A 17,763-nucleotide genomic window follows, 5' to 3' on the forward strand; every position below is an offset into this window, starting at 1 on the left:
CAATACTGAACCATTCAAATTGAGAAATGAATCCTACACAAAAACACAGCAAATGCAGAAAAATATCAGCTTAGCCTCTTTATTTTCTTTAATTTGTGGAAACTTTCACTACTACTGTTAATTCTCAAATTAGGAACTGACTTTAAAATACGACATATAAGAAAGTTACAGGAAGTTTTGACTGGAATGTTCCACTACCAATCCATCTCTGAAAGTCATTCAAAGGCTGAATCCCTGCTATCAAATGCTTTTTATTGTAGTTTTATTTGAAATGGAGTGAAATTTCAAAAAAAAAATGCTGACATGTAAATCGAGGTGGATTTATTTTAAAAAAAAATGGCAAAGACAATTTACTTGTCATCATCTCCAGGGTCACAAACCTAGGTAGCTATTCATCATCACATCAGGAGATTTGTCGACCCTTACACTGGGGGGCTGTGTTTTGTAAACCAACTGATCAGGATCTGTGTAGGAAACACTGGTCAAAAACAGTAGGCCTGTGTACACACGGGGAAAAAAATCGAAGAAAAGGCAATTATGCTTGGTAAACAAGGTGATAACTGTTGTGTCTCTCTTCAGATAACCAAAGATGTGACAGCAGCCAATGGACTCCAAGTTGTGGGGTCACCTCCTCAGATCTGAGATACCTATCCCTTTATTCACAAGAAATAATAAACAAGAAAGTACTTCAATCAAGCAATAAAACTATAGACAGCTGAAAAAACATAACCAACACTGATGGGTTTGTTTTCCTGTTCTACTGTTACAGCCCTGACACACAAGTAAGAGAAAAAAAGTGATAAGAGCTATCACTATCCCCTAATTTCTAGGGATATTAAAGACTTCAAAAGAAAAATATCTAGTCTGCTTAGCATTTACAGAGCTTGAATCATAAAGCATTTATTCAGCTTATAACTATAGGCTCATTGTCATGATGACATTGGAATGAGTGTAACACTAGGGTTATATAAGCTATGCTATAATGAGAGCCATACATAATATATACATCCTTTTGAATGTACAAGATGGCATGATTTGACTTTATGTAGATTGAGTTTTTCTATTCCATGCAATGATTATTCATTCAAAAGGAGGCAAAGGCAGTGATAAAAAAGTGCAAATATTCAGAAATGATGGCAAACCTGCAGTCAAAACATTTAGGGGAACATAAGCTCCTTGAGGGCAGAGGCTGTTTTTACTTTTGCTTTGTATCCCCATTATTTAGCATAGTGCCTACTTCTGAAGCATTTTCACTTGATCTTCATCTTCATCAGTTCTTTCTTGGACCAGCTTCCATCTGATTTGTCTTCTGTCTTTCTTTGTTCTTTAACTCAGCCTTTTAGTTGTGAATAAACAGTGCCTTCAGGATACAGGCTTTATTTTTCCCTTCCATTTTGTAATTCCTTATTGGATGTGCCAAAAGTCTATAAAGTTAAAGCTAAAAATTTTTATAGAAGGTAGTTTTCTAAAATTTCAGGCTATAATTAATTTTCTCCTTCAAGCTTCCTTATTTGCAGTAGGATCACAGGACTGAATTGGTAGGATCTCAGGTATCATCTGGTCCGACCTCTTTATTTTACAGGTTAAGAAAGCTGAAGGTGGTAACAGGTGTTGCCCAAGGTCACACCAACAACAAGTAGCAAAGCCAAGATTCATTCTCAGATCTTCTCATGCCAAACCCAGTGTTATTTCTATTACACCAAGGAAGACTCTTTGTCAGTTCTATCCAAGTACTTTCTCCTCTTGAGATAAATTCCTCAGCTTAGTTTTGAATGGTTGATTCTTATGTTTTTGCCATGAAAACCACAGTAATTGTTCTTCACGTCAACTTATGGCAAGAATTAGAGGTTTTTAAATCCTATTTATAATTACCGTAGTGCACTTGAATAAATTATAATAGCCATTAGTAATACCAAGAAACCTTAGGCATTAAGGGATTGACACTTAGTCACCATTTTTTAAGTCCCCATCAGAGCTCCCGCAGTTAAATTCAAGCTAGAAACTAAATGTCACAAGCCAGGACCCAGCTGGCCCGAGTTTACAGACCTTCCTGTCATACTTACCTTTCAGAGAATGTTTCCAAATCACAAAAGTAAGAAAGATAAGGACTTTACCACTCCATTTAGTAGTCCCAAACATAAAGAAACTCTTAAAAAGACTTTCATAAAGAAGTTTGGTAAAGAGGGTTAGCACTTCACATGAAATTTCATATCTGTTTATCTTTTTTTTTTTCTTCATTTCAGTATAGCCCACAGTTAAATGCCACCAGTGAGTATGATGCCCTCCTTCTATGTACAAAGCAGAGGGCCACATTCCATACCAAGGAATTTCAGGGAGGGCACCAGTTTGGGTAAAGATTGGCATTATTATTCTCTTTAAGTAATCTCGTCAGGTAGAATTCCATTGCCAAGCCAAAACAGGTGTAGACAGTTACCTTTCACTCTGGCTTTTATTAGGTAGAATCTAACGAACCCTGGAGTTCTGTGTTTCCAAGATTTGAGGAATGGAGCTTCAGAGAGAGGGCCACATGTCATGTAACAACAAACTGGTCTGGAAATGTTTGCCATCTACACTTATTCCTACCTAAATAACTGTTAGCTGGAACAGGAACTAGACTCTCATCGTGGTCAGTCTCACCACCAACTTCATATGGCCCATCTTCAAAGATATTCATGTCAAAAAAAGTGTTATTCTTTTGCTCTGCGCGAACAATTCCTGAAGGAATGAAATGGCAAAAACAAAAAAGGGAATGAAGATAAAACCGAAAGAAAATAAATGGTTCCTAACACATTTTCCATGTGATTGCTGAAGAGAAGGGAGCAGAGTTGAAAGGAGAATGAGAGAAAAATGATGAAGTGGATCATAATAACTAGGGTGAAAAGAATATTACTGTCATCCATGTAAATTCTAAAGAGTCAGGAAAATTGAGACTGCGATAATTTAAAAAAAACCAGATGCCTTGAATCTTAATGAAATCTATATGATGTCATGAAACAAGATGAAAACATGATGTTCGCTGTAAAAACTGTAGAATATATGTATGCATATGAGAAATTGACCAAAACTTCCTCTCTAAACAAACCAAAACCAATTTAGCTTCTTTACTGTGATATGAAAAGTCAAAATTTGCTTTTAACCCCTTGGGAGAAAGATATGACCAGGTTATGACTTTTAAAAACTATATACATTTAATTTTTAAAATTTCATATCACACACTCATATACTCTGCTGCTCCAAAAAAGTCCCTGAAATAAAACCAAACTCCAGGCCCATCCTATCTCTGCTCTTATGTCAAGGCTTATAATAGTAAGAGCTGACAGTTACACAGTGCTTTATGGTCTAGGATTGCTTTCCATAAGTTATCTTTATGCTGCCCCTGTGAGGTAGGAAGGACAGATATTATTATGATCATTTTACAGCTGAGGAAAATGAGGTCAAAGAAATTGAGGGACTTGCTCAAGGTTACTGGGCAAGAATGTGGCAGAGCTGGGGCACCAACCCAAGGCTGCTGCTTCTAAAACACCCCTGCTGTGAATCCATACTTTCCACAAAAAGCGAAAGAACTATCCTCTTGCAGTTATTAGCAAATCCTCCATGTTCAAGAGAAATTATTTAAAATCTCTAAATACCATTTAAATATAGTCAGAGCCATGTGGCAAGCACAGGAGGCACGTTATTATACCTTTTGTCAAGGAGTCACGTTGGCAGATTAAGTAAAAATGTAATTATGAAATTTATCAGAGGACAGTATTCATAAGAATCATTTTTAACAAGAATCAGGACCCAAAAGAAAGAAGGAAACTTTAAAAGCTATTTTTTCCTAGAGAAAATAAATAAAATTCTTAATTGTTATTATTTTTAATCAGGGAATCTTCTTGAGGTGAGTTAGAAGAAAGCCAGCCATTCATTTGTTTTCTACTCTTTCAATGTCTGATAAAATTATTTTTATTATACTAGTAAAAGCTTTTAATATTACACTTAATTAATAACTGTGGACCAATTATCTACCTGACTGGCTCCCTGTCTCCCCAAACTATGGCTGTTCCTTGAAGTGATCATCTGAGCATCTCCTAATTCAACTGATATCGACTGAACTGACACTTTACCTTATTGCAGGCATATGACATCCTAGGAAAAAATGCAACCAAAGAAACATCCACTACTACTGAGCTTTATGCATTCACCTGTCACTCCTTAACTTTTCTTGATGCTTCTAGATGATGATTTGTGGAAAAAAACATTCACCTCCTGTTAAGAGTTACAGATATCAAACTTGATAGTACTAACCATTATAGTCACACTGAAAAGAAAATTATTATTTCCATGTATCATACATCTGCCTACATGATAGATATATATTAAAAACAGCAAATTTAAAAAGAAATAAGGATGAACTAAAAAAATTAGACTTTGAAGAGGAATATAAATGTGGTATTATAAATCTTTTCCTATAAATCATATAATTTAGAGGTAGGAAAAAATTAGGATATTTTATTTCAATATACCATTGCTTCTTTTATGCTACATTCTTCAGGGAGGGGTCTTGCTTATTCTTTTTAGTCTAGTTTAGACATTCTGAAGGATCAACTTTTTAAAATAGTGAAGTAATATTTTTACTCCTTGATTTCATCTGCCCCTTGCATCTGCATAAATAAAACTGCTCCCTTCTCTCATCTTCTCCTTTCCTATAGCTATAGATTGCTAAAATCTGTCCTTCTTTATTGGATATTTAAAACAATTAGAGATTTTTTATATTGCTTTCTTCAAAAATCAAGATCCTACAGATCATTCTTAGTACTACTTTTTAAAAATTTCTCCACTTGTTATCTAGCAATAAAGCACTCTTTTAAATAAACTTAATCCTCACTGTAGGGATCAAGGTAGCAGTTAAAATACTTTGACTTCTCAAAATTAGTTTTATAGATAATGACCTATATTGACAGCTTCAAGATATGGTGTTTCGTGCAAAAACCCTCACTAAACATACTTACACACATATACAGACACACACACACATATATATATTTACATACACATATAATCATATATGTTTTCCTACATTTTCCCTAACTACCTTTTCTACTTACTATGTTTAATCATTTATTTTCAATTCAATACAATATTTTCAATTCAAACCAATACTGGTTAAAAGAAACTTCTTTTTATAGATAATTGTATATTTCGTGAAAAGGATACACAGGTTCCCATCACCCGCAGTTTCTCCCATGGCTCTCAGGAGAATAATAATGCCTGTCTGTAAGAAGACAAGTTCTCTTACCTTTCCAATTATAAGTGCCCGGGGCTCCAAAAACAATGTAATGGAAATCTTTAGTAAAAGTTGCAGATACACCTTGCTGACAGGAACCAAATTTCTCATGGCCTCTCAAACGGCCATCACAAAAACTCCAATCTCCTCCATCCATGTCGTCTTCAATGGTAAGAGACTGACTCAACACATAGCACCTCCCAATTATGTCCCGTGACTCCTGCTTGGTGTTAACATGTTGCCTTCTCTCATACCGATGGGCACACGTCTGTGAGGTAGGTGTAGGAGATAAAAGTACAATTTAGTCTGTAAAAACAGTTCATAATGCTAAGCTTTGGAGAGGGTCAACTGCACAGGGACCACAAACGATCAGAACAAGAGCTAATTCTAAGACACAATAATTCATTCATCATTTTAGGACCTGACCAAAAGGCATCCCCTAGTTGCTCGGTGAGATGACAACTAACTAACTTCTAACACTTAAGCACTTCTAGTTCTCACCCAAGAGAAAGTTCCAAGTGCAACTGTTAGACCTAATTCCCAAAATGCAACGAAGAAATGGCAAATACCTCAATTTATTAAAAAAATTTACAAAAACTAAGAAAATGCCTTATTTCCTTCTCTTTCTTGGTGAGGCAATTGGAGTTAAGTAACTTGCCCAGGGTCACACAGCTAGTATATTTCCTTCATTTTTAATCAACTCAATACTAAGAAATTTGTAACTAGAAATAACTATGTTCTGGAAGAAAGAAAACATTGCTACATTTGCACATATACCCAATGAACTGATGCTTGAAATAGACTTACATACGTTTGTACACATATATTTATGTATATTCACTTACATGTGTAAATGTACACATTAGTATACACAAATATGCATGTATATGTGTATGAATTTATTACCGAGACAATGTTGCATAAATACAAACCACTGGTATATGGTACTCCCGTGGAGGGGAATCCCTCTACCCAGGAGATGGGCAACTCTTCTGCAACTTACAAAGATGCCTGGGGCCCTCAGCGGTTAAGTGATTTGCCTAGAATCACACAGTAAGAATGTCAAAGGAAGGCCTTGAACCTTGGTCTTTCTGATGCTGAGGCCTGCTTCCTACTCGCTATATAACACTGCCTGTCATTTACTGTATGTGTGTGCTACTCTAAAAAGAGGGAAAGAATATATAGTCTAAAAAGGTAATACTCTCTATTTTCCAATATTTTATTATAGAATCCATAGCAACCTCCAGGGTTCCATGAGACATGTGTTGAAAACCAATGAAAACACTCATAAATTTCAATAACGAAATCCTTCTCCGTCCCTTCCTCCTCACCCCCTCAAAAAAAACTACCACAAAAATAACAGAATCCTTTGTTTCTTAAAATGCCTATTCCTCTTTGCAAAGAATGCAAATTCATATAAATATACAACAGTGACCCAATCTATGGAGGATTCATACTAACTTTTTGTAAATTTTATATTTCTTGTAACATAAATTTTTTTTTTAGTCCAGTCCCATGATTTCATCAGAGAAGGTTACTTCAGGTGAGAAGTCTTAGGAAGTCTCCCACAGTCTTGAGTTTAAGTGACTTGCCCATAGTCACACAGCTAGTAAGTGTCAGAAGCGGGACACAAACCCAGGTCTTCCTTATTCCAAGGCTGGCCATCTATCCAATATCCTACCTTGGGTTTCAACTTACCTATATGGATTGCAAATTTATTGTGTAATTATCAACTTATCAACTCCTATGGTTTTTAAATATCTTGTATATTTAGCATATTTGACATACTTTTATGATCAAAAAATTTAACGGTTTATTACTTGTATGCAATTTTTTTTGGAGGCAATTGGAGTTAAGTGATTTGCCCAGGGTCACACAGCTACTAAGTGTCTGAAGACAGATATGAACTTGGGTCCTGCTGATTCCAGGGCCAGTGCTCTATCCACTGAGCCACTTAACTGCTCCTGTAATTTTTTTAAAAAGGCAAGACAAACCTATTTCAAAGTATGTCAAAGAATAAACACTTCTATTGCTCATTACAGTCACTGACAGCAAAGTCTAAAACAGTCGGTCTCTTAAACCTATGATTCTTAGTACTTACCACCACCTTTCCCCCTGGTCCCTGACTCTGGACAGTGACACCCATCCACTGGTCTTCCTTACTTTCGGAATTAGGGTCAGCTATGATATAAAAAGATAATCACACACATATTTAGCACTTTGAGTTCTCCAAGAACATGAACAAAAATATCTGCTTGCTTCTTTAAAAAAAAAAAATAGAAACTCTGCCCCCAGATTCTACCCAGAGATACATAGATATTATTACCAACCTTGGACGAATTGATAGTTATTTGTAAGGATATTTAAGAACATTCCATATATTGTTTTTTATTTTATTTGTTTTCAATTTATAAAATAAAACAAGCATTTCCATAACAGAATAATAAAATGATGAATACACGTGAAACTACAAATCAATTATGTACAACTTGCTACTCCTTTTAAATATATAAAAAATTTATCATTTCTTCTCTCCCCCATCCCCCGCCATCCTAGAGAAAACTACCAGACACAAATATGTATATATATGTAAAATCATTCTCTACGTACTTATATCTATCAGTTCTTTCTCTGAATGCAGATGGTGTCTTCCTTTATATGTCCTCTGTAGTTAATTTGGGTATTTATAACAGTCAAAATGACTTAGTTGCTCAAAGATGTTCTGAGAACAATATTGCCATTACTATATACAATGTTCTCTTGGTTCTACTCATTTTGCTCTTAACTATTTCATGCAAGTCTATCCATGTTTTTCTAAAATCAACAAGCTCATTATTTCTTATAGAAAGTTAAGAACTCCAGTTCTTTTCTAGGGGATTGGGGGACAGGGAAGTAATCAATGTTAAGTGACTTGCCCAGGGTCACATAGCTAGGAAGTGTCTGAGGCCAAATTTGAACTCAGGTCCTCCTGACTCCACAGCCCAGGCTCTATCCACTGTGCCACCTAGCTGCCTCATATACTGCTGAAATATATAATACTATATATCATTGCTTGTTAACCCTTTCTCCTACCCTCTGACACTCTTAACAACACAAATACCGAATACCACCAAAAATCTACAAATACCAAAAGATATTAATACCACTCTCAAGCCAAGGTAAATAAAGAGATCAACCAAAGATCCATCTCTATAAGGATTGTTAACAAGTGCTTCTTGATGATGGCAAGAGGTAACATCTCACCTCTGTACATTACTGTCATTTGTTCCTACAGGTTACAAGCACAGAAGTTTTTCTTAAACTCCAACTTGTAGCCAAGACAGCAAAAACTAAGCGCTTCTCAGCCGAAGACATCCAGTCAAAGAAGTATAACCGCATAATAATGAGTAACAGCACACTTCTCTGTATTTGAAGTAGAAAAGAGCTCAACTCACTTTTTTTTTTCTTTTTGCTAACAATGTGTTTTCATGTCATCTCCCCCACTGGTAGTACATGAACTTCTTGTAGGTAAGGATTGTTTTTGCCTTTTTTGTACACCCAGTATTTAACACAGTGCATGGTATACAATAGTCACTTAATGGATATTTATAAGTCCCTAAAATGCCAATGACACGAATTACATTTACCAATATAGAATGACCTTCCTCTTCATTTCTATTTTATTTTTAACTAGTAAATCATTCTCCTTCGAGGCAATGTGTTATAACAGAGAGAATTCTGAATTTTGGGTCAGAAAGACATCTATTCAATTTCTGCCTCTGATACATACAAGCTGCTATGGCCATGGGCGAGTCACTCAACCTGTCTAAGCCTCAGACAGCTCTCTAAGGCTATCACAAGATGGTGGAAGTTTCCACACCAACTCACAAATCACAAAGCCTTGACACACTGACATAAGTATTCTTCATTATTTAAGCTAATCAGGGACCTGAAATCTAAGCTCTATTCAAGCGAAGTACAAAAGTTAAGTGAGAAACAACATGTAAGTACCAGCAAGCTCTAACTCTATTTCCAAGTATAACCCACTATGGAGTTTTGCACACGTCCTTCCGTTGATTTCAGCGTTTCTCCCCAAGAAGGCAAAAGTATTAATTCTAATCACTGAGACATAAAGATGACAGTTAATGATTTTGCAACCTAGGACTCTGGTAATAGGAAAATTTAAAATAGCAGCAAGTGGAAGGAACCTATGTCTTTTTTTTCTCACACTGTAAAATGTGTGCAGAAATTATAACTGTAGTTAATAGTCTAGTTAAAACTGTAAAAGAGTAAAGTTGCTGGACATTTCAAGGATAAATGTCTGAAAGTCTCCTGGCAGGGCACCACTAAAAAACTATTTTGTTGTTGTTTAGTTGTTTTCAGTCACATCTGACTCTTCGTGACCCCTTTTTGTGATTTTCTTGGCAAAGATACTGGAGTGGTTTGCCATTTCCTTCTCCAGCTCATTTGACAGATGATGAAACTGAGGCAAACAGGGTTAAGTGACTGGCCCAGGGTGACACAGCTCATAAATGTCTAAGGCCAGATTTGAACTCAGGTCTTCCTAGCTCCAGGCCCCAAACTCCATCCAATATGCCACCTAGGTGCCCTAAAGAACTATAGTAAAAAGTAAATTGGGTGTCAGAGGACAGCAAAACAGTGAGCAGTATCCCACTCACTATGGTGCCAGATAAAAACACAATATGAGATAGTAAGGGGAATGCTGACCTTGGGGATTGGAAAGACCTGCATTTCAGATTCTGGCAGATACTTATTAACTATGTGATGCTTATTAACTGTCTGACAGGTCATGTTTCCTCACTTGTAAAATGAGGATAATAACCCACATACCTCACAAGGCTGCTACCAGCATCAAATGGGACAATGAATGTAAAGCATTTTGCAAGTCTTTAAAGCACTATATGAAAGGGAGATATCATTACTATTACTCACAAGGTAAGTTTCTAACCGAGCACCCAGAATTTTAATCATGTTTTCAACTTTCACCTTAGGAAAAAGACCTGGTGTTTAAAATAATCTTTTACTTTCAAATATTTTTCATACCAAATGTGGATATTTGATTGCTGAGAATAAAATGCAAACTCTCTTTTTCTCTGCCACAAATTCCTTCTTAAACAATGGCTTTATGCAGTACCTCAATTTGTCAATAGGTGGCAATATCAGCACGCTTTATTAGTGAAAGGTGGTGTTTTTTAATTAACTGGCAATCCTTGTTAGGATGGAAGCAATAAAAAGAACTTTTTAAACACCTACCTGAGATTTGGGAGCTCATTACTTCATGAAAGAAAAAGTTTTAAATACAAACTATCAACATACAACTGTTAATGAAACATGTAAACAAGGGTGTTTTATCCCCGAATAGAGCTGGAAAGCACTTGGTCACCTAGTCCAAACACCTCCATTTATAGATGAGGAAACAGATGCCCAAAGATATTGGGTGACTCACTCAAGTTCACACAGTGAAAAACAGAAGCGGAATTTGAACCCAGGTCCTCTAACTACAAAGTTGGCCCCCTTTCCACTTATACCTCAATAATCCATTATGGAAACAGTTAAAGGAGGAAGAGTGACAAATTCACAAAAGTCACCACCCGCTAACATGATTCCTCACTCTAAGACCTCCAGAAATTGTATTTTTCTAAATAAAGTCAGGAAGAATTTACCGTCGTTATCAAATTCAATGCGTTGGCAAGGCTCCTGGGATGTGATGTCACAGCTGTACAGGCCTCCTGTCCGGTTGGCCTTCTGTAGTGGAAAAGCTCTGGCTCGAGGCGCCCCAACCAACAACCTGTAAACAAGACAAAAGTAAAGAGGGTGTTTGAGCATGCTTGGAGAAGTCAGCATCTCTAAGATTAGCCAAAACAAAGCTACCTTACAATGGCTGGTCACAGACTGATAGATTCTACAGGCCTGAGGCAGCCTTATCCGTTTACAAATGGCTGTACAAATTTAAAAATTTAGCTGCTCTCTCAGAACCTGTCTGTTTACTCCTTAAGACATGGCACCCTCTCCTCATGTCCCATTACTTATCTCACTGTTCCTCTCATTGCTCTGGCCACATTTAGACTGTAAACTCCTTGAGGGCAGGGACTGTCTTTTGCCTCTTTTTACATCCTCAGTGCTTAGCACAGTTCCTGATACATAGTCGGTACTTAATAAATATTTACTGAATTGAACTTAAAGGGTAACAGGAGCCCTTAATCAGTTTTATGTCATGGACCCCTTTGGCAGCCTGGTGAAGACTATCAGTCCCCTTCTCAGAATGCATACAAAATTAATACATAATGTACTATATCTATAGATACAGTTGTATAACAAACAACTATGTCCATCTTTTATCTCTACTATATAGCTATATCTATCTATAGATTAAAAAATGGACACAGTTGTTTGCATGTTGTTCCCCTCGTTAGAATGTGAGCCCTTTAAGGACACTCTCTTTCTCTTTCATCCTCAGCACTTAGCACAATGCTTGGCACACTGTAGGCACTTAATAAATGGTTACTGACTGGCAGAAAACCAATTATATTGAAATAGTTATCAAAATAGTTTTCAAAAAGTTCAGATACCAGGTTAGGCTTCCCTGTTTTAGAAAGTCTGCTTTCCTCTTCAAGTGATATTCTATCAACCCAACCATTATGAAGGACTTACTTTGTGATTCTATGGTGGGTGGTTTTCCTGTGTCCTATTTAATGCTTTCCCAGCAGCTCCAACCTTCTAGGTTTGGATCAAAGTAAAATTGCCCATCTTTGGAATCAAAGAATTTTAGGGTGGGAAGAGAGGCCAACAATCTCTTTAATTCTAGTAATGCTGTGTCATTGTTGGGATCTGTTCTGCATAGATAACCCAGGGCAATTATGGAACAATCAGGAGTAGTAAAATGAAAACAAACTGAGTGGAGGGTAAAGGTATGCAGATGAAAGAGAGGAGAGGAGGCCACTGGAAGAGAATCAAAAGGAGAAAATGAAAAATAACTATTACAACCACTACTCCCCCCACCCCAGGGTACATTCACATTCCCCAGGTGGCTTGTATTTTTCTGGACAGGAGAAGGGAGATGAAGGGAGGAATAGTGTGGAAGAGATTGCTAAGTAAGCTCTACCTAAGTCTGTCCAATTTTTAGGTCCAATAACATCGTACAGTATTGTCATCAGTTCTACAAATAGCTATTAATAATCTGCTATGTGAGGAGCACCAACAAGTATGTGAGTGGAAGGGGTAAATGGAAAAGGTGACACAGATAACTAACACACAGTCTTTATGAGCCCTGCCTAGTGATATGACATAATGGGGATTAGCCAAGACTGCTTAATAGAGGTACTATATATACCCACTGGGCACTTGGGAGACTTGGGTGGGTACACTGGGGTAAGAACACAAAAGAAATGAAAGGCAGTTCCCTAACCTTAAGAAGCTTACAAATCTAGTTGAAGAGATAAACCAGCATACATGAAACATTAAGACTTTACAGATCCCCATAATTAAATTCAATTCGACAAGCATTTATTAAGTACTTGCTATGGACAAGGCACTGGAGATGCAAAAACCAAAACAAATCAAAAGTCCTTAAGATAAAGTACCAAGAGAATAGAAATAAAGGCGTGTTTAGAATAGGGGTTCATGGGTGAGAATATCAAACTGTTTTGAACATGTCTGTGCTGTACTATAATCTTTTTTAGGTGGTAAGCTAAAGAGGCAAAGGGATGTTCTTTGCCACGTCTCAGGAACATCTAGTATAGGTGGTGCTCTACAAATAGCAGGCATTCAATTCATGTTGTCACCTGACTGACTGCTGTTCTGATCGATGGCTGCATTTAGAGGAAAGATCTGGCAGATGTAATTTTCTACGGCTCTTGCTGAATGCTGTGCCAGCAGTACAGGACTGGTCCAGGTTCCTTGTTTCTTTTTTTTTTAATTAATTTTTTTCAATGAATAAAAATCTATTTCCCCCTCCATCACCCCATTGAGAGAGATAGAGAAGGGAAGAGAGAAGAGGTGGAAAGGGGGAAGAGAGGAAAGAGAGGGGAAGAAATGAGAGGGGGGGAGATTAGAAAGAAAAAGAAGAGGAAAAGAGGAGAGGAGAGAAAGAGAGAAGAGGGAAGAAGGAGAAAGTGAGGGAGATAAAGAGGAAAAGAGAAGAGGGAGGGAGAGGGACAGAGAGAGAGAAGAGGGGAGGAGAAGAAAAGAGGGGAGGGGGAAGAGAAGAGAGAGAGAAAGGGAGATTAGAAAGAGGGAGAAGAGGAGAGAGGGAGAAGAGGAGGGAGAGAGAAGCGGATGTGATAGTGATAGGAGAAATTGAGGGAGATAAAGAGAAGAGAAGGAGAGGGAAGAGAGAAGAGGAGAGGAGGAAGAGGGAGAGAGAGAGAATGTGTGTGTGTGCGCACACGTGTGTGTTAGGGGAGGTGGTGTGTGTCACAAGGTCAGACCTGTGCACTAAGAAAATCCCTCTGTCAGCTGTGAGGAAGAAAGATTCACTATAAAGAGATGAGGTAGGAAGACTAATTAAGAGGCTAATAAAATAGTTCAGCTGGGAGGTAAAGAGTGAAAGTGAAGAGGGCCTGGACCAGGTGGGTGGTAAGTGTGAGAGGAGAGGAGGGGGCAATGCAAGAGATGTTGTAGAGAGAGGAAAGACAAAGAAGATATGGCGACAAATCAAATACGTGGGGTAAAGAGAGTAACGAGTCAAGGATGAAGCATTTTTTGGAAGCATTTATTAAGCACTTACTATATACAAAATAACGTGCTAAGAAAAATAAGGCAATCCCTGCTCTCAAGGAGTACAGTTCTATGAGGATGATACTTATACTGGTTACCTGGGAGATGAAAGAATGGTGATGCCCTCCAGGGAATTTTGGAAAAGAAGTAGGGTTTTGGAATGAAATGGAAAAAATTTTTAAGTACTTACTATGAGCCAAGCATGTGAATACAAATAAAAAAGCAAGGCAGCCCTGCTCACAGAGTTATTGGGAGAGCTGATATATATAGGAGAGTTAGGATGAAATGTGCATGAAAAGATCCAGGAGTCAATAAAGCATAATAGCATGGTTGATGCCAAGGTCTGGGGGTCCTTAGGCTTCACTGGTGTGAGGAAGGGAAATCCTGGTAGAATCCAGGTGGGTAGGTGGAATTCTGGGTAGGACCACTGGAACACAAAAGACTGCTGCACTGGTCTAGAGTGCTCTGGATTTGGGAGAAAGATCATGAATTCTATTTCGGACATGCCAAGTTTGAGATGCCTATTAGACATCCAGTTGAAAAGTCCAGTAGGCAGTTTGGTGGTATAGGGTTGGAGCTCAGGAGAGAGACTAGGGTTAGACAAATAGATCTCTGAGTCATCTTCACAGAGGTGATTATTGCAACCATGGCAGTTAATATGGTCTCGAAGAGGAGAGCGTAGGAAAAAGAGAAGAGGGACCAAGACAGAGCCTACATACATTATAGGAGGGGGTACAGATGATGATACAACACTGGAGAAGAAATTGGCAGGCAGGTAAGAGGTGAACCAAGGGTGAAATGTTAGGGAAATCCAGGAAGGAGAGAAGTATCTAGTAGGAGAAAATGGTCCTTAGTATCAAATGCTACAAAAGGATGAAAAGAACAAGGATTGAGAAATGGACATGAGATTTAGAAATTAAGAAATCATTGCTGACTTTGAAGGGAGAGATTTGCAGGGTGTGATGAGGCTAGAAGCCAGAATGCAGAGGGTTTAGAAGGGAGTGAAAAGAGATTAAGTGGAAGCAAGGATGGGAGGTGAATTGAATGTGTTTTTAGGCAGTAGAAAAGGAACTAGTAAATAGGGAAAGATGGAAAACAGGAAGTCAAAGATAAGAGTGAATCGACAAGGAGGGGAGGACAGAAAAGGGGGGGGATACACAAAGAAGGGGAGAGAGACGAAGAGGGGCAGAGAGATAAGGGGAACAGAGAGAGGATAAGGGGGGAGACAAAGTGGGGAAGACAAAGCCAAGGTGCAGAGAGAGAGAGACAAGGGAGAGGGAGAGAGACAGAGAGAAAGAGACACAGGGAGACAGAGACAGAGAAACAGACAGATAAAGAGACAGACAGAGACAGAGAGAGAACCAGGGTAATATGCTGGGGAAGATGGGAAGGGATAGAATCAACAGCACATACACACAAGCTGACTTTGTTAAGGAAAAAGATTACCCCTTCATTAGAGGCCGATTGATCATCAGAGGAATGTAAGTAATGTACATGCTCATGCATATTAAAATATCAAGCTGATTTTTTTAAACTTATAATCTAGTATACAGTAAACAGTGCATATATCTGCATGGTGATGGCAGAGTTTTCAGAAGAGTGAAAACAAATTTGTCTTTAAAAAAGCCAAAAGGAAAAGAAAGGAAGTGGTATATTATGCTGTCACATTCCCTCAAAGTCAGGTTTGCCCTCATTACTGCCTACCCTTTAAATGGCAACAAGCCTGTACTCAAAAATCTTTGAAATGCTCCTTTCCACCCCCCTACCCTCACCCTTACTCCCATAAAGCCCCTCTAGCCAGATCTTTTCCTCCCTCATCCAGGTAAATCCCTGTTCTTCATCATTCCATAGGAAGGAGAAATAAGGAGCACTGGAGGAAAAACAAGAACTAGCCAGCAGAGGGCCCCTTGATCTCACTCATGCAAGAACTGCTCAGTTATCCAAGATTATTGTTCAGCCGTTTTTCAGTCATGTCCGAATCTTTGTGATCCCATTTGTTTTTTTTTGTTTTGTTTTTTTTCTTGGCAAAGATACTGGAGTGGTTTGACATTTCCTTCTCCAGCTCATTTTACTGATGAGAAACTGAGGCAAACACGGTTGTGTGACTTGCCCAGGGACATACAGCTGGTAAGTTTCTGAAGCAGGATTTAAACTCCGGCAAACATTAAAAGAAGATTCAGAGGATACTGTGATTAGGGAAATGGGACTTAGAAAAATAAAGGTGAGCGAACTTGAAATTATTTACACCCAAGATCAACAATCTGCTCTAGGTTTAGTAACCACTGAAAGGTATATAAGCCAGTTCAAGAGGTAAATTTGGGCTCCAGATGCTTTCAGTTCTGCTTACAACAAACCCCAGGGCAGCAGCTTACTGGAGGAAGGTGTCACTCTAAATAAACAAATTAGAGAAAAGAGAAGGAAGGGCTTCCCTGACTACCAAAGGCACAGGATGCCACTAATCAGCACAGGAGATGCTAAAACATTCCATTTGGGAACTACTCTTATTGTCAGGGGACAGCTAGGTGGACCATACTGGGCTTGGAATCAGGAAGACTCATCCTCATGAGTTCAAATCCAGCCTCAGACACTTACTAAGTGTGTGACCTTGGACAAGGCACTTAACCTTGTGTGCCTCACTTTCCTCATCTGTAAAATAAGCCGGAAAAGGAAATGGCAAACCATTCCAGTATCTTTACCAAGAAAACCCCAAATGGGGCCCCAACTGAAACGACTCAACAACAATTGATTATCAGAAAGTTTTTCTTCATATTGGGCTGAAGTCTACATCTCTGCCCTCTGGAGCCAAACAAAGTAAGCCTAATCCCTCCTCCACAGGACAACACTTCAAATGTTTGAAGGCAATAATCATGTGCTTCTTAAGGCTTCTCTTCTCCAAGATAAACATGACCATTTTCTTCAACTGACCTTCCTGGCAGCATGGTTTCAAGGCCCGTCACTCTCCATTGTGGCTGCCCTCCTCTGTATGAGCTTTGTCTTGTCAATGTCTTTCCTCAAATGCATTAGTCAGCTCTGAACCCGCTAATCCAGATGTGCTCAGATGAGAATGGCAAGACTCTTATTCTGTATGGCATTAAGTCATACTGGTATGAATGCAGCCTAAAATCACTGCATTCATAGAAATAGACACAGTGCATAGAAACAATCCATTAACAGGCATTTTAAAGCTGTCTATTATGTGCCAAGAACTGTGCCAGGTGGTGGGGATATAAAGGAAATATGAGCTCCATGATAGCAAGGATTACCTTTGGCCTCTTTGTATCACCAGCACTTAGCATACTGCCTGGCACATAGTAGTTGCTTAATGAATATTGATTGATTATCAATATTTCAATATTAGGAGTTAACATGTGCATACATAAGCATATATAAAACATAAAAAAAAAATACAAGTCAATTTTAAGGAGGAAGGCACTGGATTTTTGAGATATCAGTAAAGGCTTCATGTAAAAGGCAATAGTTGAAATGTAGGTGAGGGCAAAAGGTCAGTGAATACAGAAGGCTCCTAGAACGCTAAAAAGTTTGGGACTCTGGGTATCTGGTATCCTTCCCTGCCCTCCCCCAAATTCACTTCTCCTGGGGGTTTTCTGATCCACTCAGGAGAGGCCTGAGGTTCTTCAGTCTAGGACCCTCTATGTCACAGGGTCAGAATCCCTACGGGGACCTCTGGAATCCAGACAGCAAATTTCATTTACTGAAGCAAAACGTCAAACCATTTCACTCTTTGTTCTCTTTCAAAACAACACTCTCCATCCTGACCTAGC

General features: G+C 38.4%; 1 protein-coding gene across 2 annotated transcripts in view; it reads right to left on the reverse strand.

The window, feature by feature from the left end:
* The window catches only part of ITGA6 (integrin subunit alpha 6), a 103,304-nt gene that overhangs the window by 35,186 nt on the left and 50,355 nt on the right, over nucleotides 1–17,763 (reverse strand). For both annotated transcript variants that reach the window (XM_027865918.1, XM_027865919.1), the window contains exons 2-5: nucleotides 10,930–11,054; nucleotides 7,368–7,447; nucleotides 5,279–5,534; nucleotides 2,584–2,715 (exon numbers count right to left, since the gene is read on the reverse strand). In XM_027865918.1, coding sequence (XP_027721719.1) covers nucleotides 2,584–2,715; nucleotides 5,279–5,534; nucleotides 7,368–7,447; nucleotides 10,930–11,054 — 593 coding nt within the window. The remainder of the gene's footprint in view (nucleotides 1–2,583; nucleotides 2,716–5,278; nucleotides 5,535–7,367; nucleotides 7,448–10,929; nucleotides 11,055–17,763) is intronic.

The sequence above is a fragment of the Vombatus ursinus genome, unplaced genomic scaffold, assembly GCF_900497805.2.
Source record: "Vombatus ursinus unplaced genomic scaffold, bare-nosed wombat genome assembly UNPS02014779.1, whole genome shotgun sequence".
Taxonomy (NCBI): Eukaryota; Metazoa; Chordata; class Mammalia; order Diprotodontia; family Vombatidae; genus Vombatus; species Vombatus ursinus.